Source organism: Camarhynchus parvulus, chromosome 5 (genome assembly GCF_901933205.1).
Source record: "Camarhynchus parvulus chromosome 5, STF_HiC, whole genome shotgun sequence".
In the NCBI taxonomy this organism is placed as follows: Eukaryota; Metazoa; Chordata; class Aves; order Passeriformes; family Thraupidae; genus Camarhynchus; species Camarhynchus parvulus.
In genome coordinates, this window is record NC_044575.1 from 36,942,771 (window position 1) to 36,969,322 (window position 26,552).

Below are 26,552 nucleotides of genomic sequence, written 5' to 3' on the forward strand. Positions count from 1 at the left end.
TGTAGAGTTGTTTGTTATTAAAAAAAGTTTCTGTCTTAACTCCTCATCATGGTCGCTGATTTCCACCAGGGCATGGGAACTTTGATTTCCTTCTGGGGTTTATTTTTAGCTCCTTTAAACCTAGTTCCAAGTGTTTGAATAGGAAATTACAATCAAGCCAGAGGTTTCCTGTTTTCTTGCCATTCCTTTCCCTGCAACTATTTTCCAATAGTTTTTTTTTTTTTCTAGTCCAGAACCTTTGATTTCTAGTCTTTTTATCTTGCTAATCCAAAAGGCAACATTTGAATTGGGGATTGTCAGACATTTTTACTTCTGGCTTTGTGTTTTTTTTCCCTTTCTGAATCCTTATGGACATATTTTTAAAAATTTCAGATCCAGCCGGTGAAATTTCCTGTTTTTCTTCTGGGATGTCTCTTGGTGTTGTTTCAGGCCATCTCCTAGCTCGTTTTAGCCATTTGACTATCAGTCATCACTACTAACACTTTTAACTGGGCCACGTCAAAAAAATACCAGATTGGGGGGGGGTGGCGGGCGGGTGAAAATACCAGATTGGGGGGGGGAGGAAAAAGGACTTTTAAAGCTATGTGAACCAGCAATTGGCCAAGCTTCGGGGACTCACAAGTTTCCTGGGAAAAACCTAGGGATAAGTTCAGCTGCTGTTGCCCAATTAAGCAGCCAGAAACGCCGGGCGGAGCTCCCTTATGCCGAGGTGCGGCCGGGCGCAGCGTGCGCGGTGCTGGGAGCCGGGAGCGCCCGCGGGGCGCGGGGGAGAGCAGCGGGGAGTGCGGGCAGGAGAGAGCCGGCTTCGGCACGTGCAGCAACCCGCTGCTGCCGATCTAGGACAGCACTCGGGATCCCCATGCGGGCTACAGTTCTTTTACAAACAGTAGGTTTGTGTTCCATGTTAGGAAGACATTCTTTACTGTGATGAGAGAAGCTGTGGATACCCCGGAAGTGTTCAAGGCCAGGTTGGATGGGGCTCTGAGCAACTACTGGAAGGTGTCCCTGCTCATGGCACGGGTGTTGGAGCTAAATTATCTTTAAAGTCCTTTCCATCTGAAACAATTTTATGGAGCTATAAAAAAAAAGAGATGAAAATTGTAATGGGTATGGAGAAAGCATGCCAAGTTGTGCTGTGTCCCTGGGTGACTACAAAGCCAGAGACAGCAAGAGGAGAAGGGATGGAATTTGCACACTGAAGGGTGGGAGGTCAGTTATGTCTAATTTTTCTCTCAGTGCTCTTGGAGAAGAGGTGGCACACCTACATACACTCCTCTTGGGGGAGATATGGGGAAATTACTTGCATTGGATATACAGTGATGTGGGAGAAAAGAAGTGACTAATGAACAGCAATGGTTATTGTGGTTGTGGTGGGCAGCTATTGCTATGGAGGTGGAAATCCAGAGGGAAATGCAGCAGTTATTAACTGCCTCACAATATAGCCTCCATAATATCCATCCAGACAGCAGAGAGGGACTAAATTTGGATCTCAATATGAAGAACTGCTCCTGCCAGGCACACACAACTTTAATTTTGAAGTGGCACATCACATCACTGAGACACACTGTGCTTTTCTACTGCTCTTGCAGCTGGCCCAAATTTCAAGAGTGAGCCTGTGCAGTACAAGCGAGCTCACCTTGGCCCCAAAGATATCACCCCCACTGACCTGCAGGCCACAACCAGCTCTGTATTTCAGGACTCTTGAGCATCCCTACCAGACTTCCTTGTATGTGCTTATGTCCTGAGGTGAAGCTAATCAGTCCCTTAGAGCAAGGGCACAGTCTGGACAGCTTTTTCCAGAAAGTGTCACTTCTATTCAGTACATCTTATGTACCACAATTAACAGCAATTGAATGAACAGACAAGTAGTGATACTCAAAGCCAAAACAATGATCCCAAACCTGCACAGATTGCATTACTATCTCTTTAGTCACTTCTCATACCCACTCTCAGTGGACAGCTGCCACTTTCAGCTAAGTCTGACTTAGTTTAAAGCATATCACACTGGTTACAGGACAGCATATGACACTGGAGAAGACGCAAGATCTGCCGGGGAGGCCACTATTCATAGAATCATAAAATGGTTTGAGTTGGAAGGGACCTTAAAGATCATCTTGTTCCAAAAGTTCCTGGAACACTTCCAGGAATGAGGCATCCACAGCTTCTCTGGGCAACCTGTTCCAGTTCCTCACCACCCTCACAGTAAAGAATTTCCCATCAATAACCACAAGGACCTCTCCCTTCGGAGATCCGAGCCACAAGGGACGCCTTGCTAGGCGGGAGGGTGGTGGGGCACACGTGAGGCCCCGCGTCGTCCCTCCGCTACTCCCGCAGGGAACGGCCACGATCGAACCCCCCACCGCACAGGGCCACAGCCTCGCTCGGCGTCCGGCGGGAGGCGCAGGCAGGTACAAAACTCTGCTCGGCCAGGATGAAGCCTCTCTCGGCGCCGAGCAGTCCTGTGAGTGTCCCGGGACAGAAGAGGGGTGCGAAAAGCCGCCGCTACGCACCCAGCCCCTCACAGCGCCCCGCCGGCCCTCAGGGCGGACCACAACTCCCAGAACGCCGCGCGCGGGGTGACGCTAGACGGCGGCGGGACTCGGCCAATGGGCGGGCGCGCAGGCACCGGGCGGGGAGGAGCGGCCGGTGGCAGCGGCGGAGCGGCGGCGGGAAGGGCGGGCTCGGGGCTCCACAGCAGCGGCGGGGACGATGCCGGTCCATTCCCGGGAGAAGAAGGAGAATAATCACGATGAGATGGAGGTGGACTACGGAGAGAACGAGGGCAGCAGCTCTGAGGAGGAGGAGACCGAGAGCTCGTCCGTCTCCGAGGAGGGGGACAGCTCAGGTACCGCCGCCGCCCGCAAGGCAGCGCCGCTGAGAGGGCGCCGCGGCGGCTCCCTCAGCGCTCGGCGCTGCCCCGGGGACACACCGGTTCCGCCCCGGCTCTGGTGGCTGTCGGTGTCCCCCCCTTCCCCTCCCCCGTGACCCCGCCCCGGCCCAGCCTCCGCTTCGGCTCCGCGGCTCCTCTTCGGGCCGCCGGCCAGGGCGCAGGAACGGGGTGGGGCGCATGGGCAGGGAGCCCCGCCGAGCCCCGAGCCGCCGGCTCCGGAGCGGGCTGGTACCCGGCCATGGCCGGCTGGGCCGCGCTGCTCCGCTCCGTGCCGGAGCCGTGGCTTGTGCCCTGCTGCGCTTGAGTACGTCCTCGCTGAGGTCTCCATTTAAGCTTTGGCATATATACATACATGTGCATACATGAACGCGTGTGTACGTACGTATAAGTGCGTATTTCCTTGCAAGCTCATGAATTTCAACTAGGTGTCTTAAGACCTGTCTTTGGAGGGATGGATATTGGAAACCCTGTCAGTACCACTGGCCTCTTTTGCAAATCACTTCAGCCTCTGGTCAGTTAAAGGTCCCTTCTTTTTTCTATAGTTTCCATCTGGACTGTAGGTTTTGAATTACATTATTAGCTGAAATCTAGCTACAAAAGGATCACTTTTTCTATGCTTAATTTACACAGTGTTATTAAGAAGGTTATTATTATCTGTTCTAAGTTTCCTTGTGATTACTACTCTCTGTCTTTGATCTTAAAACATTTTTCCCGGTGATAACTGGTAGGAGTTTGTGGTGCCTCATTTGACTAGCAATGAGATGCAAGACAGTGGATGGAAAGGAAGTTGTACAGGGTTAGTGAATTGAGAAAAGTCCTGATGTTGATGTGGACCAGGACTAGTCCTAGTCCTGACATAAGGTTCTGGCAGCTTAAGTGATTTAGTGCTGAGGCCCCTATATCACCAAATTAAAACTGTAGAATATGCTGAGTTGGAAGGGACCCAGAAGGATCATTAAGACTAACTCCTGACTCTGCACAGGACACCCAAGAATCATACTGTGTGCCTGAGAGTCTGGGATTAGGAAGGAATGTGTGTTTTAAGTGAATGTAGTCTGTTCATGTTTCTTTAAAACAATACAAGAAGCTCTCCAGATAATTTTTGTTGCATTCCACAGAAAAATGCTTTTAAGGGAGTACTTAAAGTGTGATGATTACAGAAAATTACATGCATGTCTCAGTGTCTTGACCAATATGAACATACTTCCTGTAAACATACTGTTCCTACAGATGATTAAAATGATTAGCACCCCAAGGAATAAGTCTCAATTGAAATTAGTAATGAATTTTTTGTCAAATTTGTCATTTGCTTTACTTGCATTCAGCCTTCTTTTTTTTCTGTCTCCACTAGATGCCTGAAAATACAAAAGGTGCTGTTAGAGGAAGCATGACTCGTCCTTGAGAGCTGGCACTCTTTCTATCCTGTTCATGTTGATGTTATGTGTTTAGAACAGGTGTTTTATTGACTTGGATACAGAATAGTTTGTTAGGGATGAATTTAAAAAGCCACAAGTTATGCTCACTATCCCAGAGGAGAATTTGGCCATTTTTTGAAGTACTTTATATAGGCCACAGCTTATTAAAAAAGCTATTTTAGGTGCTGTTAAATTTTAAGTGCTGTGTGGATTTTTTTATCTTTAAACCAGGTTGCCCTAGTTACTGTGTTAGACTGCTTGAGTATAGTAGGAAAAACCAAAATTTTGAAAGTGTTTTAGAGTACCCTAAATACTTTTTGCAGTATGAAACTATATGGGAAATCTGAAGTTTTGAGATAAGATGGACCTATCAGCAACTGTTTTAATATGGATTTAATATCAATTGGAAAGCCATGAGATTTGATCTTATGACATTTTAATTTTTCAGCAATGCATATTCCATAGTCTGTATGTTGTGTAAGGCCATGAGGAAGAAATTCCATAAGTGTGGAATTTAATATATTTCACGACTCTGAAAATCTTCATAATTTTATGAATCTTATTGGAGGAAGAATACAGATGAAAAAATTGAACTTGACATGTGAATTGACATTTAGTATCAATGATAGGGAGAGTGAAGACTTCCAGGCAGAAAGTCAAAGACTTTTGAGAGTATTTGTAGCTGAGAGGAGATTGGAGAGAGCTGTGTGTTATTTCTTTATCTACAAGGAAGTCAGCTATACCCTCAGATGCCAATGAATAGCAATTTCCTTGCAACACAAGTTTAAACTGTAAGATGCAGTCCCTTTCCCCTCCAACAGTGGGTGTGCTCTGATCCTCAGCCAGGATTACAGTTCTAGTTTGCTTTGCTTTGTACTCCCTAAACAATAAAATCCATGTTAATTTAAGAAGAGCTTATGAGTGAACTCCTTCCTAAAACATACCTAGAATTGAAAGCATAGCAGAATATATTTGAAACATTTTTGAGAATAAAGGGGGGAAATTGTGGTATCCCAGTGCTTGTTCCTGTTTGATTTCACTGGGAGGTGCCTTCACATTTTAAAGAAGCTTTATTTTTGTAGCACAGAAATGCTTTAGGCAACTCTGAGTGATATAATTGCCACATTCTTTAAATCTGGCCAAATTATAAATTGCTAAATCGATTTTGGCTTGTATATTGTGTCCCAACAGTCCCATAAAACTTTGTTCTTTCATATGATTTTCAGTCTTATTCTGGTTTTGCCTTGCATTTGAGAACAATGTTTTAATACAAATAGTATCTCTTAACCACCTGATATGTTCTTCCCCTACCCTCCCCATTCATTGTACTTTTTTTAAGTTCTGTCTTCAAATTTTCTTGTTCTGCTTTCAAGTTCTTCAGGTTATATTGTGTTTTAAAACTTCCTTTTTGACTGTACTAACAGTAGTATGACAGACTGCACTAGGTCTTTAATTGGGATTCATAGTTGCCGTTGTAATGCTGATTGGCATTGCTGTGCTGACTGCTGGTTTGCATGTCCAGGCAGAGAAGGTCAGTATAGTTTTTTAATCTTAAAAGCTTGTGATGATTTCAGGAAGAAGTTAAGTGCTGAGAGGTCTGAGTAGACAATCTGATTTAGTGGGATCCTTCCAAGTAGCTAGTGGCCCTGAAGCTACTCCTTTCACCTCATCAGCTTTACAAATTGCCATACTGTTTTGCAAAACAATAAGAATGAAGAATGCTTCATTCTGTAGTTGGTGTAGGAGACAGCATAAAGCAGTTAAACATGTTGGAAAAATGTGAGTGATGAAGAAGCAAAAAGCTCAGGGTTGTTTATAGCATAAAAGAGTGATCCCTGCTGGGTTCAGGATCCTCCTTTTCCTCTCTGTCAGGAGGTAGGATTTTTCTTGCCAGAGTAACTGCTTACATAAGTAAGGGCTCCTTAGGAGAGTGCCTTCTCTCAAGCATCTGGCCTGTTTGACTGAGTGCTGGGCCATCCCTTCTGCATGCCTGCTGCTGGTTGATAGTGGTCAACTATCAACTGAGGGCTAATTCCTGCAGATAGTGCTGTTATAAAGCAGTTTCACTTATCTGACTTTTGAATATGGCTTAACAAAACTTTTTTTCTTTTTTTTTTTCCCTGGGAAGGTTGGGAAAGAGTCAAAATTTTGTATCTTAGTTTCTCAGTTTTCTAGTCTAAGAAAGGCCAATGGAGGTAACAACTGATTTTTAGTAACGTTGGATGTCTCAATGGCAGTGTCAAAAATTTTGGCAAAAAATTGTGTATTTATGTTGCTTTATCTTCCCTAGGTAAATTATAAAAAAGAATCAGGAATATAAATTAAAATAAAATCTGTGAAAAGAGTTTAACATGAACTACTCTTGCTGCATAAAAGCATATAAAGTCAAGTGTCTGCAGTGTTCTAGACTTTTCAGGTTAAGAAATGTTTAATTGGAGTGATTTTGAATGCTCATTAAAATGAACTTCAGATGTTTTTACATTAATATTTCAACTTCAAAGAACTCTTCCAATTGGACAGGATGAAACCTGTTTCAATATTATATGTTACTTTTTCTTTTAGGAATAGGAATAAAACAAGTCTTGAATTTTATAAGCACTGAACTGTGCCTGCATTCCATGGATTGCTTTTGTTTGTACTAACCCAGGATACACTTGAATTTTCAGTGGTGACTTATAACAGCTCATGCTTAATGTTGAATTTTGTTTGGTGTGATAAACATTGTTTAGTTTTTCTGTTTCATGCATTCTTTTTATTCTTTGTATTTCAGTCATGAAATTACCCTATTGAGATCTTGCAGTGCTGTTCTTTCCTGTTTTGAGGAAGAAGAATTGCTGTTTATGGAGTTTTTTCTAGAATTAGATCTAGGCTTCTTTTTTGTAGTTTATTTGCCAAGTGATTTCTCATATTCTGCTTTATGAGAATAATAATATAAGAGGGAAACCGTTCATGGCTTTAGTTCAGGCACCCTTCCGCATTCACAAGAAACAAAATATTCAGTTTATTTGGTTTGTATTACATTGTTAAATTTTTTATTTTATTCTTAGAAATGGATGATGAGGACTGTGAAAGAAGAAGAATGGAATGTTTAGATGAAATGTCCAATCTTGAAAAGCAATTTACAGACCTTAAAGATCAGTAAGTATTTTAATGTTTCAAGTGCCTCGTTTGAGGATCCATTCCATGAAAATATTGTGTGCAGCCGGTGTTTCTTGTCTTTCATATATGTGGATGCTACTTTTGGAGAAGAGTAAGGACTGGGAATTCTGCAATTACTTGCAGGCAGTTACTCTAGAATGTTTCTGTGTATTCATGTATTTTTTGTTTTGCTGTAAGGATGGTTTTGAAATCTTGTTCCTGTGAAAGGCTAGTCTTGGTCTGTTGCATCAAACTCCCTAGTAGAACCAAGGAATTGGCATTTTAGGGAAATTTGAGATTTTGTTTAATTACTTATTTATTCAATATCATTCTCATGCTTTTATATATGTGGGACAGACCTAAATGCATTGTCTTTGCTAAGCAAGGAATTAGGTTGGGGTTTTTTTTACAGCAGTCGTTTTTATAGTTGGTATCAATGAAAGTTTCTTGTGATTACTGCAAACCAAAATAAAATGACAATACTGTTATCTCTCAGTCTGCCATAATACCTACATAATTAGCTAGTAAAAACCTACTAAAAAGAAGAGATAAACTTAATAGCCACAGTTATTTAAAAGTAATTGTCATTTTTTTTGCAGCCTGTCATTTGTATCATAGAATCATTAAGGTTGGAAAAGACCTCTAAAATAATGAAATCCAACCATTTACCTAACAGTGCCAGCTCCACCACTAAGCCATGTCTCTAAGCAGCACATCTGTGTATATTTTTGAACACTTCAAGGATTCCACCATTTCCTTTGGCAGCTTGTTCCAATGCTTAAACACTCAGTGAAGAAATTTTTTTCTAACATCCAATCTAAGCCTCCCCTGGTGCAACCATTTTCTCTAATCCTGCCTCTTGTTACCAGGTAGCGCAGGCTGTCCCTCATTTCGCTGCAAACGTCTTTCAGGTAGTTGTAGAGAGCAGTAGGATCTCCTTGAGCCTCCTTTTCCCCAGGCTGAACAACCCCAGCTCCCTCAGCTGCTGCTCACAGGACTTGTGCTCCAGACGCTTCACCAGCTTCATTGTCCTTCCCTGGACAAGCTCCAGCAGTGTATGTGAAGTTAAATTTGTTTTAAGTTAGGTGCATCTGTTCAAGTTTAAAATTGGTGGTATTTTGGCAACTAACTTAATAAGGTACTTGGTAGGTGAAACCTTGAGAAGACCTGGTCTGTTCTTGGGCTATATTCTTTAATTGAAAACTTAGTTGTTCTTATGGTTCAGATACATATTTATATTGTGAGATAGTTCTTTCTGCTACAGAGCTGAGACATAAAACTTGCTTTGCATAACAGGGCACTGTGAGGTCTGGAAATAATAGGGCCTGGGAGGAATTGCCCAACAAAAAATTCCTTGCTGCAGTGTCTAGAGAAGACTGTCCTGCTCTTTGGGCTGAGCATGGAAAAACCTGGGAAATACAGCCAACTGATGAGTACTGGAGCCGGTTGGTACTGAGTGGTTTGGCATTTGGAAAACTGTCAGCTTTTGAAAACTGTCAGCCATCTGCTCAACAGCTTGGATGACTGAAAACAATTTGTGAAAACAGATCTGTAAGAAGTGAATATGACAGAGGGTGGTCCTGAGAGAAAGGAAACAAGTACTTCTGGAGGCTTAAGGCTTATAAATGGTGTTTGAGAAGTGGTAAGACTGTGGTATACAGAGGCAGGCGTTGTAGAGACCCGTTGGTTAGTTCAGAGGTATTTGTGTGGGCTGGAAGAACAGTGATGGTGGGGATACCAGAAATGAAGCATTAGAATGATGGAAGAGGGATTATAGGGAGAAGCAGCTGTGAATAGGAAAATGATGACATTGGGAAAGTAGAGAAAGATGCATAAACAATGGGATTTTTGTCACAACTAACAGCAGAGGTGGTGTAATGATTGGGTCTGTCTCCTCATCCATTTCAGGGAAACTGGAATTGGATGTTATAACTAGCATTTACAGTGTTCGGTAGCATTTATTCATTTTAGACAAATCATTGTTTGAAAGTACTGGATAAATAGTTGTAGGCCATCAACTATTGCATGGTACCAAGTGGTGACAGCACCCTGTCCATAACTGCTTGCTTTAATGTACGTGGTACTTGGTGCTGTGTAGTCAAATGTTAGTGACTGAGCCAGTCAGGTGCACTGTGCACCCAGGCTTATGGTTTGGCTAAATAATTCTGCTGTAGCTCTGTGCTAACCACCATGCTCTGTGCAGAGCATGCTCATCAAGGGTTAAGCCCAGCAAACTGGGGTTTGATCAGCTGCAGGCTGTGTTAGCTGACTGCAGGACAAATCCTGGTGGCAAGGTGAACAGGCAGTTATTTTTCAGAAGTCTTGATAGATCAGTATACATGAACTTTATTTTGTCTAATTAATTACTTAACGTGTGCACTTTAAATAAGTAAAAAGCAGCATCCTTGTCCTAAGGACATCTGTTATGTCTATGTAAACAGGTAGCACCTGATGTGCTTGTAACACTTATAGAGTTTGTCCATGTTTGCTTTAATTTTACACCTTTTGATTGTGGGGTGCAAGGTGAAAAATGAGAGCAGGAGGAGCTAGTTATATTGATGATTCTAACATGGAACACTAACAGTTACAAGTACGTGGAGCTTTATTGAGATTGAAATGTTTGTAGTTCAGATTACATTAAATTCTTCAAAGTGCAAGCAGATTTATTCATTGTCTGCCAGAAAATATCAGCTTTTATGGACTGACTAAATTTCAGGTAAAATAAAAATATTTTAATTACACTTCCTTTTGGCAGGAATGTAATATGTCAGAAATTATCTCATGGTATTTATAATAGTATGCAAAATGTAGATTTTCACAGGAGATGAATTGAGGGTTGCTTTATTAAGCACCTGCATCTCTTTTTCCTTGGTTTGTGGTAGTGTGGGAGCAGATATGTGAACATAAAATGTGAATGATCATTTCTGTCGACAAACTGTCTATCCTTCTCTGTCATGACATAACCGGGTTTGTTCTTATGCACTGTATTACCTTTTCTTCTCCTCTTCCATGTTGATTCATGTTCTGTTATAAACAGATGTGCAATTATTTTTTTCTTCCTTGGAGCTGGAGATACATTTAATTTTATCCTTTCTGCACTTCTGATTTTTTGCATTTGCTTTTCAGAAAGGCTTGGTAGACATGGATACTGTTGTTCAAAAAGAAAATATGTATTGGAAAGTTCAAATGCTAGCAAATCCTTACTTTATTTCAGTGTTCCATAGCATTAACAAAGGGATGACAAATACTTATTTAAGAAATATTTCTTCTAACTTCTGTTTTATTTTAAATATAATACATATTTTGGTTTCTATTACTTTTAAGACTCTACAAAGAAAGATTAAGCCAAGTGGATGCAAAGCTACAAGAGGTCATAGCTGGAAAAGCACCTGAATATTTAGAACCATTGGCAGCTTTACAAGAAAATATGCAAATCCGAACCAAGGTGGCAGGTAGGCATGTAAAATGAGTATTGCTGTTTCAAAGTATAAACTTGTTATGCATTTTAAGGTTAATCTTCTGTTTTCTTTAGAATTGTTAAGGAGCATATTTTAAAGTTAGAAATATTGTAGCATAATTTTAAAGAACAAGTGGTTTTTAAATCAAAATGAATATGTTGTTTATCTCCGTGCATAAGTTGCCTGATAACATCCCACTAAAAATATGGCTTTTTAAAATGTTTCACTTAATAGCTGCCTGTCTTTGTGTAGTAAGAACAAAATTACTGAGTAAAAGTTAATAATTTTTTTAGTCAGGTTTGAGATCAAGTCTACACAATGGTCACTCTTGAAGAGATATGTAGGTACTATGTCATGAAATGTTTGCTATCTAATGCAATAACATTTTTGCCTGCTCTTCTAGTCTGTATCTCTTCTCCTCTGTTCCTATCCTTCTGTTCTGTCTAGGGAAAGAGGAAAAACCTCTTGTCCTTGGTGCTTTTCTCTAAACTGAATTTTAGTTATTAAAACTAAGGTTTATACAGGTTTTTGTGCTCATAGAAGGCGGCAAGAACGTTTATCTACTTGTATACAACCATATATTCATATGAAATGGTAATATTATAGGAAGACAAAGTTCTGTACTTCCCTATTGTAAATTTGTTTCATGTTACAGTTTGAGTCCATTAGGAGGATTCAACTGTCTAAGGGTTACATAACACAGGTTGTCAGAAAGCCAAAAGACCTGTGATCTCTGTAGGCAGAGAAGCAGTGTCTTTTCTAAGAAATTTAGCAGAAACATGGTGCAGGCTGGCTGAAAAATGGCAGGCCACCTTATACTTTTCATAATACTAGTGCTGTTTCAGTACTACCCAGTATGTCTTCATTGGTACTTCTGACTTTGAGAATTAGAAATCTTTTGATCTATTGCATTTCTGTCCCTCCAGATCTTAGCTATAATGCTTTTTCTCAACTGCTGACCCAGCCTTACTGGGTTTTAAGTTCTTAGCCCAAATTTACATGACTAGTCGTAAGCAGCCGACTTAGGCTTTGCAGGAGGATCTCAGTTAAACTTGCAAAAGATTTGATATAAAAGCAACCTTAATCCAGGCCTTTCATTTTCAGTTTTAAATGTGGCTGTCCATCAGTGCTTTCATGTAGGTAGGTATGGGATATGCAGCATATTATACATTCTCTTGATTGGACTTCAACACCATTGAAGAGCCATGTTTCAATGTAAAAAAAGCCCAGCTTAAAATTTTCAGTTTCCTTGAAACTGAAAATAGAAAATAGGAGGTTTTTTCCCGTTTGTCCCCAACTGAATGACCTTAATAAAATTATTCCAGAGAAAGCAAGAGACTGCAGAACTGGTTTATGTGCTCCTGCTGTTTGAGAGCCTTGACAGAAGTGGGTAATAGCAGGACTTGAGTTCCAGCAAGTAAGCCATAAGGACCTATGGTTGCCTAAGAAAGGGGAGGAAGTGGTGACAAAACCCCTTAACTAAACTATATTTAGCTAAACTTTGGATATAATTGCATCTGTGTTAGAAAAGAAACTTGTGTTCCTTGGCTCTCTAAGGCACTATTCACACAAAATGTGGATCTTGACTATGACAGCAAGTCAGAAAAACAACTGTTTCTTCTAGGACAGTTCATACCTATATTTTTCAATTTCAGGCAAATAAACAGTGATCTAAATATACCAGTCAGCCATAAATATTAGGAAAATAAGAGCCAGCATAACATAGCAATGTAAGAAAAGAACATTTTGAATTCTAAAATAGCTTCACTGTGGAAAGGTGATTGACGCAATACTTAGTGGTTTGTTTTTCAGAGAGATTGCTCCTAGTAGTTCTTTTCCCCTAGTAGTGTTCATTTATAGTAAGTTGAACTATAAGGGAAGTTGGTTTTGGAAGTTCTTTAGTTGCAAGACACCACCACTGTGTGCAAACTTAACTCCTTAAGTTTCTAATCTGAAGGAATATAAGTGTTTTCTGTTGAATGCATTGAATATATTAAATCAAGTTCTATAGATGCTTGCCAGATATTACGTTTCAGATATCTCTCAGGTTTTTTACAGCTGCTTAGTGGACACATTTCCAGAAATGTCTAAAAATGCTCCTAATGCTTAGAAGTGGTACCCTTAATCACAAGGTGACTGTTTTTAAGAATGAAACAGTCTTGTTAATTATTGTAATTTAATAAGGTAATGCATTATAAAGTAAGTATTATTCCAAATCTTAATTTGTAAAACCTTTTTCTTTCAATCAGTTTTCTAGCTGTTTTAAAACCCCAAAACCTTATTTTAAACTCTAATTAGAAAAGAGAAGAGGCCACTGAGTAGTTAAGTTTGAAAACTGATAATATTCAGGATAATTTGATCAGAAATATGAAATAGATATATTTTCTAAAGTTAGTGTGACCACTGGTGTAATTTATTGACTGACAGGAGAATGAATTAAAATAGCATTCATTTTCTCAGATTTAAGATTTACTCAGAATTAAGATTTCTCAGAATTAAGGATTTACTTGTTCTTATTCTTTTAAGCAGCCAGCCACTCTAAGTGCCTGATGTAATATATTTGTATTTTTGCTGTGTGCATGTGTTGGGACTTGCAGGCAGTCTTAAAATGGAATTCTGAAGTTAGATATTTGCTAAAGAAAGTAATATCGCTGTAATTTGTCTGATTACAGGTATCTATAGAGAGCTTTGTCTGGAATCTGTGAAGAACAAATATGAATGTGAAATTCAAGCCTCTCGACAGCACTGTGAGGTTGTGCCAGCTCTTTCACATTGATAGCTAATCTCATCTAACTTTACTGTCTGTCATGCTTTTCAGGTTCAGTGCATGTTTTTATTACTGCTTTTATTTGGTATTTGAATGCAGCTGCTGTGTAATATTTAAGCCCATGCAAGAGGTTATTCAAAATTAGAATCATAGAATGTGCTGATTTAGAAGGGACCCATCAAGATCATGTAGTCCAATTCCTGGCCCTGTGCAGGACACAGAGGAATCAAGTCATGTGCCTAGGAGTGTTGTCCAAACACTTCAGACAAGTTGGGTTCACTTTTCTGGGCAGCCTGTTCTAGTGCTCAATCACCCTCTGGGTGAAGAACCTTTTCCTGATACTCCACCTAAATCTCCCCTGGCTCAGCTTCATGCCTTTTCCTCAAATCCTGTCCCTGGTCATGAGAGTAAAGAGATTGGTACCTGCCCTTCTGCTTCCCCTTTGAGGATATTGAAGAGCAAGATGAGGTCTCCCTTCAGGCTGAACAGTCTCCTCCAGGCTGAACAGACCACATGATCTCAGCTGCTCGTTATATGGCTTCCCCTCCAGAACCTTCACCATCCTCCTGGCCCTCCTCTGGACACTCTCTAGTAGCTTAATAGCTTTCTGATATTGTGGTGCCCACAACTGCCCCCAACACTTGGGGTGAGGCTGCCCCAGTGCAGAGCAGAGCAGGACAATCCCCTCCCTTGCCTGGCTGGCCATGCTGTGCCTGATGCACCCCAGGGCAGGGTTGGCCCTCCTGGCTGCCAGGGCACTGCTGTCTCAGATTCAGCTTTCTGTCAACCAGAGCCTCCAGGTCCCTTTCTGTGGTGCTGCTCTCCAGCCTCTCATTCCCCAGTCTGTCTTACATCCAGGATTACCCTGTCCCAGATGCAGAATCCAGCACTTGTTCTTTGTTAGCTTCATTTGGTTGGCAATTGCCCAGCCTTCTAATTTGTCAAGGTCTCTCTTCAGGGCCTCTCTGCCCTTGAGGGAGTCAGCAGCCCCACCCAGTTTAGTGTTGTTGGCAAACTTACTTAGTATTTCTTCAAGACCCATGTCTGAGTTGTTAATGAAGGTGTTGAAGAGCTTTTTATTTGTTTGGCTTTGCATGTATATATATACACACACACATATGTAGTGCTAAGTCTTCTTATTTTTTCATTATCAAGTTCTTACTAATAGATTCCCACATGATTTTTTACCTTTTTTGTAAAAAGATTACCAGGAAAGTAACTAAAAGATCTGACATAATTTTAGCAAAAAATGCCTTACATTTAATAACAAAACCAAAGTCTTTTTGAGATGCATTAGAAAGCTACTGATAGAGCTGTCATTTCAAAAGCAGTTACAAGAAAAATATATTTCTCTCCTTGAACATAAAGGTTCCTGTTCATGTGTCTAAATACTGGATACTGTAGTACAAACACTCAAGTACATGTATGTCCAATGCTGTACATAGCTGCTCAGATCCTTTTCATCACAGTACTCCTCAGCCCCCTTACAGTTGCTTAAAGGTGTTTTCTTCTGAGTGGTTCACTATATTCCAGAATTCCTGGTACCTACTATACTAATAAAGCAAGAATAGGCATGTGTACTTTAGAAAAGTTTTCCATTTTCTTGATGCCTTGGGAAAGAATTAGGTATTATGAAGGATGACTCGTTACTGGCTGTCTTTGCCCATGTGAATACTCCTGAGGCTGGACAGAATCCTGTAAGACTTGGAAGGTCTCTTATCCATGATTGAATGATTTGCTTTGGCTGTGTATTATTCCTGTTTGAGGTGGTCTTTGTCCCTTGTTTTGCTGTTACGTGAAACATTCAGAATTCACCATCCAGTACAAGTCTCTTGGGCGGAAAAGCTCTATTAAGTCAGAAATGCTGCTTGTAGAATTACTGTTGTTCTGAAATATAACTATTCAGCAAGAATGCCTCTGATGCCTGTAATAGCTTTCACACCTTATTTCTTACCAGCTACGTGAAACAGAGCACATGTCTAAACACAAACTCGATTTAATTTTAAAATGGTCTCAGAACAGGTAACACTCAATTGTCACTTCAGATATATGTAAAGAGGCTTCTGCCTTTTAAGTTCACCCTGGGAAATGTTTTCTATAATCACAGGTTGAAAAATATGTGAAAGGAGGTCTTCAGAATTTGAATAGTTTGTAACTTGAGGGAATGGTAAGCATGACAATCATTTAGTGGAATAGGGTTCTTTGTCCATTGCTTGACTGATTTGCTTCACTAGCAAACTAGCTTGAACACAGGTAAAGGGAAGTTTCTCTTTGTGCTGTGGGTGAGAGCAGTTGAGGTGCAGACATCTGCTCATTTGGCTGTAAGGAACTGCAACTTCTGACAGAGACATGGTAGCAGATAGCTGGATGCATTGACTTGAGCTGCTTACACTGTGTTTTTTCAGTCAGTCCAAGCTCTCTGTTTTCCAGAGTTGTTGAAGACATTGTTCACTGAAAGTGAATGTTAAAATCGAACAATTGGCTGTCTTTTCTACTCATAGTTTTGGAAATGCGCAAGCTTGTGAAAGAGCAGTAAAGTTTTTTCCTTAAGGCTTGGAACTCAGCTTAATTCCAAGTTACTCTTTTAGAGAATTTAGTGGGTTTTCATGCTAAAGAGTAACTGATCTGTAAGATACTGTGTAATTTAGTGTAGGAGGTAGCTTTATAAAACACTTTCCATGAAAACATTAGCTTTTGTGATTTGTAATGAAAGGTGTCTTAGAGACTACTACTTTAGTTACCCATTGTGAATAAATCTTTTCTATCCACAAAAATACTGTATTTGTGTCAGAATGCAAAGAGTTATTCTGGAAAGATACCTACATGCTTTTAATTACTCTTGGTACCAGTAGTTGATAAGTACTTAATTATATTTTCACTTGTGCTAAGCTAGTGTGCTGTCTTTAAGGAGCTAGGATCTCATGCTAAGAAAGTGGATAGAGGGAGATGTCATATGCTTTGTGGCTTCTGAAAAAGCTATTCTTATGTTGCTTCCACTGATGCCTTAAATTGTCAGTATTTAGATTATTGAACTCACTAATGTAAAAATCTGTAACCTTGCTTTTACAGAGTGAGAAGCTTCTCTTATATGATACTGTACAAAGTGAACTAGAAGAGAAGATTAGAAGACTTGAAGAAGACAGACATAGCATTGACATTACCTCAGGTGGATGGAAATTCAGTTTGCTTTTTTATTGTTTGTTTTTAATCTACTGGGTACTGATTAGTTGACTGTTACACATAGTATGTCTGATGAGTTTTAGATTGTCTGGTTGAATGCTGTTCAGCTGTAGACTTTGGGCAGGGGGTTGAATTTAAACTTCAGCTTTGGTTTAATAGCTGTCAGCATCCCTTGTGTGTTTTGAGAGTATTAATCTGTGTCTACATAATCTTATAATTCTTTGTATCTTGAATAAACACCTTTATTCTGTTCAGAAACAGAATTCTGTTCTCACCTGAAAATGTTATTTTTTTGTTTTGGACAATATTTTCTGCTATAAAAAGAGCTAAATATGTAAATATTTCTGATTCATAGCATGTTCTTATTATATCTTTTCAGAATTATGGAATGATGAGCTCCAGTCCAGGAAGAAAAGGAAGGATCCATTTAGCCCAGATAAGAAGAAACCTGTTGTTGTATCAGATATCCTTTTACTGAAATCATTGTTTTTTCTAGTAGTGTTTGCAGTTTTATAGCTAATTTCATTACATGTGTCATTAATATGAAGTTGAAGGGATAATGCATTATCAAAACTGATTTTTGCATGGCAGACATTGTTCTTATTCAGATAAGAGAAGCCATGTTGACGCATCCTCCCATCATGAAAATTGAAATTAAGATTCTCTTACTTAGCTACTAGTTTTAAATAGAAAATGTTTCTAAAAGTTGATTTTTCTAATTAAAGAAAAATAATTACACGGCAAAAGCAGAATCAATTATATATTAGTATTAGGTATAAAATCTCAGCAATTTCCAGCTATTTATAAAGATTAAAATCCTTTCAGTTTTAAAGTAAATGAATTTGTTCTTTTTGATTTTAGTTTAGAAATAGTTGTGAACTTGTCAGATAAATGCAAAGCAAATACTAGAAATGTTACCCAGCTTTTTGTTTTTAATTTTTTGCTGTTAAGAGAAAAACAAATTTGAAAGTAGTTAAAAGATTTCTAAAATTTCAAAGGGAATTTTAAGTTTAAGCTTGCTCTCCATTTTAGGAGATTCTTTTTTTAAACATCCATAGCACCTTTTGCTAAGCTTTTTTTCACAGATGAAATGGGTAGAAACAAAGTAGAAAGTGAAGACTATTGAAATGGAATAGCTGTACTATATGGAATTTTGTTCTGAAGTTCATTTATTGTTCTAATACACATTTTTTACTTTGCAACTGATAGTTTAAGGAAGGGAGCTTTGCCTTTCTGCCTCCTGTTTTTAGATATTTGATATTCAGCTATGTGGTGCTGACCATACTTTTCCCATGAACATACATGATGCGGAATACTGCAAAAAGAATTATTTTATCTAAGCTGGTACTAGTGTAGGTGCTGTTTTGCAGTGGTACGTTGAAATTGCAATGAATTTTTATTGTAATTTGAATTATTGCAAATAGAATAATTTTTGAACTGTTAGGAATGGAATGGTTGTGTCTCAGCTGTTTATCCTATCCTTTTGCTGAACTCCAGTACCCTGAGTATCTACTTACTATTATTACCTCTTTTAATAATTCTTTAAAGTGTACTTCTAGGTTGCATAATTCAAAGATGGATGTGTTTGCACTGAGCTTTTACTTTGTATTGGTATGCTTTTTGTGAACGATCTGCAGAACAGACCTATTAATATCTTTCTACAAACATTAGAGTATTTTTATTATTTCTGTTCAAAGGAGTTTTCCCTAACATTTCCACGCCCTTATATAGTTTATATGTTACAAGACCTTGATATACTTGAAGACTGGACAACAATAAGGAAGGTAAGATGAAGGGGTGAATGCAATGTCTGTGGATTTAGTTGGGTTCATGTCTAGTCCTTCTGCTGCTTAAAAATGTGTAACTGGATTTCTTACATGATCAAAACACTAAATAGATTTTTATTTCTTCAGTAGTCAGTTAATCCTTTCTCTTCAAGCTGTGTTATTGCTATTTCTTCTGATTCTACCCAAATCATAGAGAGGAATCCATTAAAGGGGTGCAAGAGGATATCTTTGAAATGGGGAGTCCATAATTTTCCATGAAAAAATGTGCTTTGCTTATACTTTTTTTTTACTTACACTTTTTTTACATAAAAATGGGGAGCTGTGTTTTTCTCAGATTACGAGAGAGTCGTGGTTTAGATGAAGAGAAATTTGTTTAGTCAATTGATATATTTGAAAAAATAAATCCAACTTTTAATTGCATAATGCCTTTTTTAGATTGTAAGACTGTTGAAGGATCTTGCTGTAATGAAATGCTATTCTTGCCTTGCACCTGCAGTCAGAAAGCTTCCCCTAATATCCTAGTGCATCCCAGTTTATGGAATAGCAAACCACTTAGGTGAATTCAGAAACTTGGTGGGGAGTTGGCTGAGTCAGTTTCTATCCTGTTTTTTCCCTGTACCTCTTACCTGAACAAGAAGTAAAATGTGACCTTTATATGAGAACTTGTCTGACTTCTCTCTTTCTGTCACATCAGAGGAACAGACACAAAATATCTTTCCCTAGAACTTTTTTCTGTAGTTTTACATAATTTTAAACAACAGCAACAAACCCAGGACCTAGGCTCTTCCCCCCAAACTAGGGCTTTGCCTTTTCTGGAAAGAATTTTTAAAATCCCAAAAAAACAAACAAATGAACCCCCAAAACTTCTTCAGTGCTTATTTTTTTCCCAAGGTTATGTTTGGTCTATAGTTTACATGAAGTAATATTTGTGAGCTTATAACATATAAATTAAAAAATTAGGTTGTTCATATAGCATTTTGTTTTTCAGAATGAGTTAATATAATTTTGTGTTTTCTTGACAGAATTGCATAAGAGCAATTTTGAGGATTTAATTTAGAAAAGCTTGAGTTCTTGAAATCAAAACTTAATAAAGAAGGTGACTTTTTTTCACTTTCAAAATGCTTTTTTATGTAGCTACCCAGTCACCATTGAACACATTTTTATTTTAGAATTCTCATTGTATTTTTTGCATGTAAATGCAAGTATAGACTTGCATGTAAAAGCAAGTACCACTGCATGTTACTGCACAACTAAAGCTGGCAGTTAAGACAAAATGACTCTGTCTGCTGACTAACTTTAATTTTCTTTTGTGTTTCAAGGCAATGGCTACGCTGGGGCCACACAGGGTAAAGCCAGAACGTAAGTAAACATGGTCTAGTTTCACAAGACAGAACTTGCTGTGTCCAATGATGCAAACTGCATCCAGGCAGATTGTATTTGTTATAGTACTGGTGTAGTGATGGAGGATGGGGTGAACTAGTTGGAAGATGTGGCTTTTGTCTTTCTCCTCTCTCAGGTGCTGATACCTGTAGCTTGATTGCTGTTGCTTCTGGTGACACAAATTCTAGAAAATTATAAAAAAAAAAAATTCAGACTTCTAATGGTGGTTTACAGCAATTCATATTAGCAAGCTGTGCCAGTGTTTGCACAGGATTAAGCAGAAAGCTGAGAGCATCTGCACCTTTCAGGTGCATTTCAAAGGATGCTCAAATTGACTGCAAGCTACAACTCTGAAAAAGCAGAGCTGTGGGAAAGGAGTGGTATTCATATTTGCATATTTGGTACTGAAGAGGGAAGCATGTTCTTGCAAAGTAAAATCACATATTTGAAGGTGAAGAGGAGAAGGGACAATAGGGACGTAGGTAATGGCTTCTATTTGAAAATGAAAATATAACTTTTAATAATCTGACTGGAAATGAAAAGGTATATTGCTTCCAATTTTCCAATGCAATTATTAAAAGACAGACTACTGTTGGAAAAAATGTCTCTTCTATGTAAATAACTTGATGAAAGGGTATTTAACTGCCTAACTGATTCTTGTGAAGTTAATATAAATCACTTTTATTACTTAATTTAGCACCTGTCAAATTAGAAAAGCATCTCCATAGTGCTAGATCTGAAGAAGGAAGACTCTATTATGATGGCGAATGGTATGGACGAGGGCAGACGATATGCATTGATAAGAAAGATGAATGTCCTACAAGGTAAAGATTATTCAGCTTATGCAGCTCTGTACATTCATGTTAAGCAATAACTAGGATGATGGCAGTGAAGAGTAAGGCCTATGTGGAAATACTGCCACCTCAGTGACATTTACTAGTTCACCTTGGAAGACAGGTATTGAGATGAGTGCTGACTTGTGAAAGAGGATAGTAAAGGTTGGAATTGATTGAAGGGTTGTCAAGTTAGGATCTCTCTTAACAATTTAAGCTGTTACTAGTTTCTGATAGCCTTGGAGTAATTTTTTTTCGAGTATCTTAGGAGTTTGTTGCTTTGAGAATTTGACCCAAAAATACTTAATTATGGAAAAACACTTCATGCAGTTGAAGATAAGCTTTGTTTTCCATTGATTAGTGCTCTGAAAGAAGAGAGGAACTTTTTAATGGTATTTTCTTCTCTTAAGAAAGGTTCTGCCTTGGAACAGTCTAAATATTAGAGTGCAAATTTGGTTGAATGTTTAAGATCTATAAATGTGTTTTCTCTGTATGGACAATATTTGCAAATTCTAAAATTCAGAGTGTATTTAAAATTAAAGATATATATAACCTTTTACTGAATGGGGCAAATAAGTCTAAGCCTGGTGTTAATTAAATATGCACATGTACTCGGGAAAATTGACTTCAAATTTATGGGTCAGTAATTTACTGGCTGTTTCTTTTCTTCCTTATGTATGGTGTAGAGGAACAAATTTTGGTGTTTCTTCAGGGCTGAAACAGGAAAGTATTTTAGTAAACTACAGATTGTGTCTGAAATTAAAAAAACCTCTGGATTAATGTAGCAGAACACAGCAGTTGTAGTGGGCCAAGTAAAGATGTTAGTGTCCAGTGTCTGACAAAAGCTAAAAGCTGGTGCTCAACAGGGCAGTCATGCAGTGGAGCTTTCCTGGGCTTTCAAGACCCCCACAATTTCTAAGACTAGAGGGAATTGTCACACTCAGTATGCAATAGATCTTTGTTCTATTAACTGTTTTGATCATTGGTTTTGTGCTTTCTGTTCTCCCCATCACTGTACTTGAAATGATATTTTTTCTGTGGGTATGAGGAGGGAGTTTTGTTCACTATTTGTGCTAAAGGTTACCACAAGGAGCATAAAAACAGGGCATCAGTAAGTCAGTTTTCAGTTTATTTCTTGTGATCTTGGCATAATGAGTAAGAGTTTAATACATTTTGTGCTTTAAATCTTGGCTTCAGGTTGTCCAACTTTTTTTCAAGTACTTCATATTCAATGTAATTTCAAGGCTTTTCTTGTTTTTTTTTTACTATGGGTAGTTTATTGCTGTGTTTTCTCTGTGTGACTGTTGTTCTTATAAACAGTTAAAAAGTATTTGTACCTGTTAGGGTTTTCTTGTAAGAGAATAAAATAGATGGTGGAAACATTAGCTACCTTCACTAAAGATACATGCAGTTCCCAAGGAATTATGTTAAAACTCTCCTTAGAGTGGTGCTAGTATCTTTTGGGCCTAGCATTTACAACTAATGCATATTTTCATTTACTGTGTGGAAATACAGCTGCAGTTTTGAGGTTATTTTTAGCTTATAAGCTTTCTAAATTCTTCTTGTTTTTTTTCCCCTGACCCTTCTTCCCTCATTTTCTGTAGTGCCATAATTACAACAATTAACCATGATGAAGTTTGGTTTAAAAGACCGGATGGAAGCAAGTCTAAGCTGTATATTTCTCAGCTACAGAAAGGAAAATATTCAATAAAGCATAACCACAACTGACCGTTGCTCACTGGATGTGAAACAAGTGGTATTGCCATGCGTGATGTGCCATGGGGTGAAAATTGTATTTAATAGTGTTTTGTATTCCTTATCTATTTACAGCAGTATCTAATGTGTATTGGTCGTGCTGTATGTAAGCTTCATATGGACGGCCTTCAGAAACCTGAGGAGGATGAATCCTGTTAACAGATATTTTGCCTCTAAATTGGGTCCAGTACCTAAGATGTGAAGTATGCTCTTCAAGTATAACGCTTCAAAACTTAACATATTTGTAATTTAGAAAAAATTATTTTTCCATTGGTGACCAGTTGGTGTGAAAAAAATTATAACCATAATTACCAGCAACTCACTTTATTTTCAGTGACTGTGTCATGCTTCTTTGTGGATGTAAATTTAGCCTGCTCAGCTGTTGCTTTTGAATAGATTGTAAAATGCATAAGCATCCTTTTTCCAAAGTGTACTGATTTATTTAAATTATTGTCCTCAACAGCTCTGCTAGTACCGACTGTGTTATATTTTGTAAGGTTTACTATATTGCTTGTAATGAGACAAAGCCAATATTTTGAACTATGTTTTTGAAGAGCACTTTTCTAGTGTAGGACCCTATTCTATAGCAGACAAATCATTGGTGATGTTTTTTCTTGATTGCCAGCAAAATTTATGCATAAGGTGGACAGTGTTGCTCCAACCTGTGTTATATTTAGCCCACAAAGAACGACTGGGGGGATGGTTACATAAATGCTGTTGCATGGCCTGCATGTTTGGTCCACAGTTGTATGAAATATGATGAATTTTTGTTAGGAAAGGGAAATATTTCCCCAGAAGTCATGTATCTGGGAGACTTTACACTGAGTTTTTCACCAAACACTATTTTCAAAATTTCTGTACCCCATTTCATCTTACTGTACACCAGAAGTATTTCATGCAGCTTAGGAAACTGTCTTTTCAAGTCTTGCTCTTTTAGCCACAGAGAAAAGTCCTAAATCTTTGATGTTACTGTGATGTGCTTCGAGCAACTAGAATGATAGATGGGATTGTTGAAGAATTGTTAACGTTGGTTATGTGCACTTTAATCTCCACTTATGATGATTCTTCTTGGAGAAAATAAAGCATCCATTTGCTTTAAATGATCACAGCAAATAAATATTTTTATTGTAACATATAAATTAATTGTCTCTTCTAGTGCAGGGTGGTAAGTACTTCCAAATGCCAAATCAGTTTCTGCTGAGTGATGCTTTTCTACAATTGTATGACATTATAAATCAAATGTACATAAAGTATCAATTGACATGTTAGCTTTTAACAATATGAACTGTATGTATACAGCTGTTTGATAAACTTTTTATAATTAAATATTTGCATTTTTTAACTTAGTATATAAATAAATGATCTGTGGTAGTGGACATCTTTTCTGTTGTTTTGCTCTTTGATTTTCTAGTCTTGTTGGAATTGTTTATCTACCAAATGGCAAAGGGAAATATTTTTAAATAATCAGAAGGCCTAAAGCTTTTTAAAAAAACTTTTGACTTGCTCCTTTTTCTTTGAATTTTTGAGAGTTTGTATGTATACATTTTGTTTGTTTTTACAAACTTTTAGAAAATATTTTATGGAAGCTTTATTCTGTGACACAAATCAAACATAAGCACTGTTAAGAATCTCATAATTGTTGACATGCTTGAAATCATTTGTGTTTCGGCCATGCTCTGAATGGTTTTGTGATTCACCCCTTTCCTTTTACCTCTTCTGTATTTTGCATCTCTAGCTGCAATTGATTATTCCTACAGCTTTTTCTCTTCTACAAAGCAAAACTTTCCCTCATAGAGCCTTGCCTCAGTCAAGTTTGGACTGATACTTCGTGAGTGTGGTTTCATAATTCGGAATAAACATCATTCATATCAGCATGAGAGGTAATAATCACAGCAGTGTGAGTTAGGGATCAGACAACTGGGACCTACTCATTCCATTACTAGAAGTACAGGAAACTGAGCTGTGGCTTTCCTTTTTGACATGTCACCATTTCTGTGTATGTGATGGGAGAGCTGTAAGGTTGGTTTTTGTTTATAACTGGTTAATTATTTCATGCTTAGGTGAATTGTATTTGGTACATGCTTTGTATCTTTTTAATATTTGAACAGTTAATGTTTTGCTTGATCCAACATAAAATGTAAGAGGTCTTCCACAGATTTTAGTCCTTTGAAGTAGAGACATTGTTAGTCTCTTGGCCATCTGTTTTATCTTTTACACCACTGCATTAAAATTTTTCAAGTTTTGGTAGCATTGTTTTAACCTACAAATTGAATTTAGATCTGTGAAATGCCAAAAGGATTTCTGTAATATGTGAAAAATTAAGTAAGTGAAGAACAAAGGCACTGAGTGACAAAAATAACTTTCTGTACATGTATAGAAAGGGCTTCTCTGTCAGTAGTTATGTTTCAGAGGAGATGCAGTTTGGTTTTTGCCAAACACATAGAGCAAATTGATCTGCTCATCTTTCCCACAATGAAGTATCTGATATATTTAGTTGGAATGCAATTGGTTTAACCTGACAGTACTTACTGTGTAAGTATCATGTGGATTTAGCTTAGGTATTTCATAATAAGCAGGTCTTAAACTTCCCAAATGCATTTGAATTTTGGCACTTTATCACAGTGTGTTTGTTTTTAAACTATAAAGATGGGCTATTTATAGTTAGTGAACATCTTACTCTTATTTGTAAGCCAAGTCTTGTGTAAGTAGCTCACCACCCCCATCAAGTGGTAAGATGATGAAGTACTGAAATTTTCACTCATTTTGAAACCTATGCTGTCTTCCAACAGTCGGTTCAATTTGTTCTGTGTGAGGTTTTGTGAGGTTTTGTTCTTTTACTTTTAAGTAGAAAGAAAAAAATAGGTTTAGACTTTTATCAAAAGATAGATGTGCTTACAGCTTCCCATCTCCTGGAGAGATTCTTCAATTATTATATTATTCTTCAACTGTTACTGGGAAAGAACAGCCTTCCCTCCTCCCTCACCCTTTTTTTAGAGGACAAGGGAGAGAGGTAAGGAGAAAGAAATCATGTGTCCAATAGACTTTGCATATAAATAGCTAAAATCTTCAGGGCTTTAATCCATATGAGGCTTTGAGCAACCTGGTCTAGTGGAAGGTGTCCCTGCCCATGGCAGAGGGGATGAAACTTGGATGATTTTTAAGGTCCCTTTCAATCCAAACCTTTCTATAAATCTGTGATGAGAAATTGACAGATGACAGCCCTGTCCACTTACTTTGCCACAGCGTTTTACATGTGGCAAAGTAAGCTCTATTCTGAGGGCACGTGCTCATTCCTAAGCAAGTTCTTAAATATGCTATTCCCAGGCAGAAGCATGGTTGCTGCTGGAATTTAGACCAGGTAGGCAGTATATTACCTCTGGAATGGAATTTGCAGTCTGTAATTGAAGCAAAAGCAGAGCATGTATCCAGTAAACTTGACATTTCCTGGAAATGCCAGGAAACATAATTGTATGGCATTATGTATGCTTTTGTTTCTCTGCATGGAAAATGGTCCTGATGGATCAGATATGACTTCTACCATTTAAGACTCATTACTGGTTTTTTCTGGGCAAAGCTGAAGATTGATGTTTTGAGCTGACTCTTATTTCAGTGTGCTGGCAGCCCTGCAGACCTCACTTCTAGAAATTTAACTTTCCCAGATGTTGCATTAAAAGTCTGAAGGCTGAAAATAATCTGTCAGATTCACTAGCCCTAGTCTAGGGCTAGATAATTTAGCTCTAGTTACCTAGGCACTGACTGAGACAACATCGCTTTATGATAGGAGAAAATACTGTATGATTTTGTAAGTTAGAGTTGTTTCAGATGGTAATGGCTTCAAAAAAAGGCCTAGTAGATAAACTTTTTATTTGTGTCAATGTTACTCTTTCAGTTTGGTTTCTCTGTATGAAAGAATATGAATGTGTAGGACTCAGGCCATTTTAGTAAGGCA

The 26,552-nt window shown here is 38.3% G+C and overlaps 1 protein-coding gene across 1 annotated transcript; it reads left to right on the top strand.

Moving 5' to 3' along the window:
* The first annotated feature begins 2,633 nt into the window (after positions 1–2,633).
* Positions 2,634–23,979, top strand: BRMS1L (BRMS1 like transcriptional repressor). The gene is made up of 10 exons (XM_030950145.1): positions 2,634–2,845; positions 7,353–7,443; positions 10,768–10,895; positions 13,574–13,653; positions 16,738–16,834; positions 17,228–17,311; positions 18,568–18,632; positions 19,955–19,994; positions 20,713–20,839; positions 22,453–23,979. The coding sequence occupies exons 1-10, from the start codon at positions 2,710–2,712 to the stop codon at positions 22,574–22,576; spliced, it is 972 nt and encodes a 323-aa protein (XP_030806005.1). The 5' UTR covers positions 2,634–2,709; the 3' UTR covers positions 22,577–23,979.
* Positions 23,980–26,552: the final 2,573 nt, after the last annotated feature.

What these genes read in the sequence shown, in the direction of transcription:
- BRMS1L (XM_030950145.1), top strand. Translation starts at nt 2,710, where the DNA reads ATGCCGGTCCATTCCCGGGAGAAGAAGGAGAATAATCACGATGAGATG. An exon ending in TTTACAGACCTTAAAGATCA is followed by an intron (nt 7,444 to 10,767) that starts GTAAGTATTTTA and finishes ATTACTTTTAAG; the next exon opens with ACTCTACAAAGAAAGATTAA. An exon ending in AAAGATGAATGTCCTACAAG is followed by an intron (nt 20,840 to 22,452) that starts GTAAAGATTATT and finishes CATTTTCTGTAG; the next exon opens with TGCCATAATTACAACAATTA.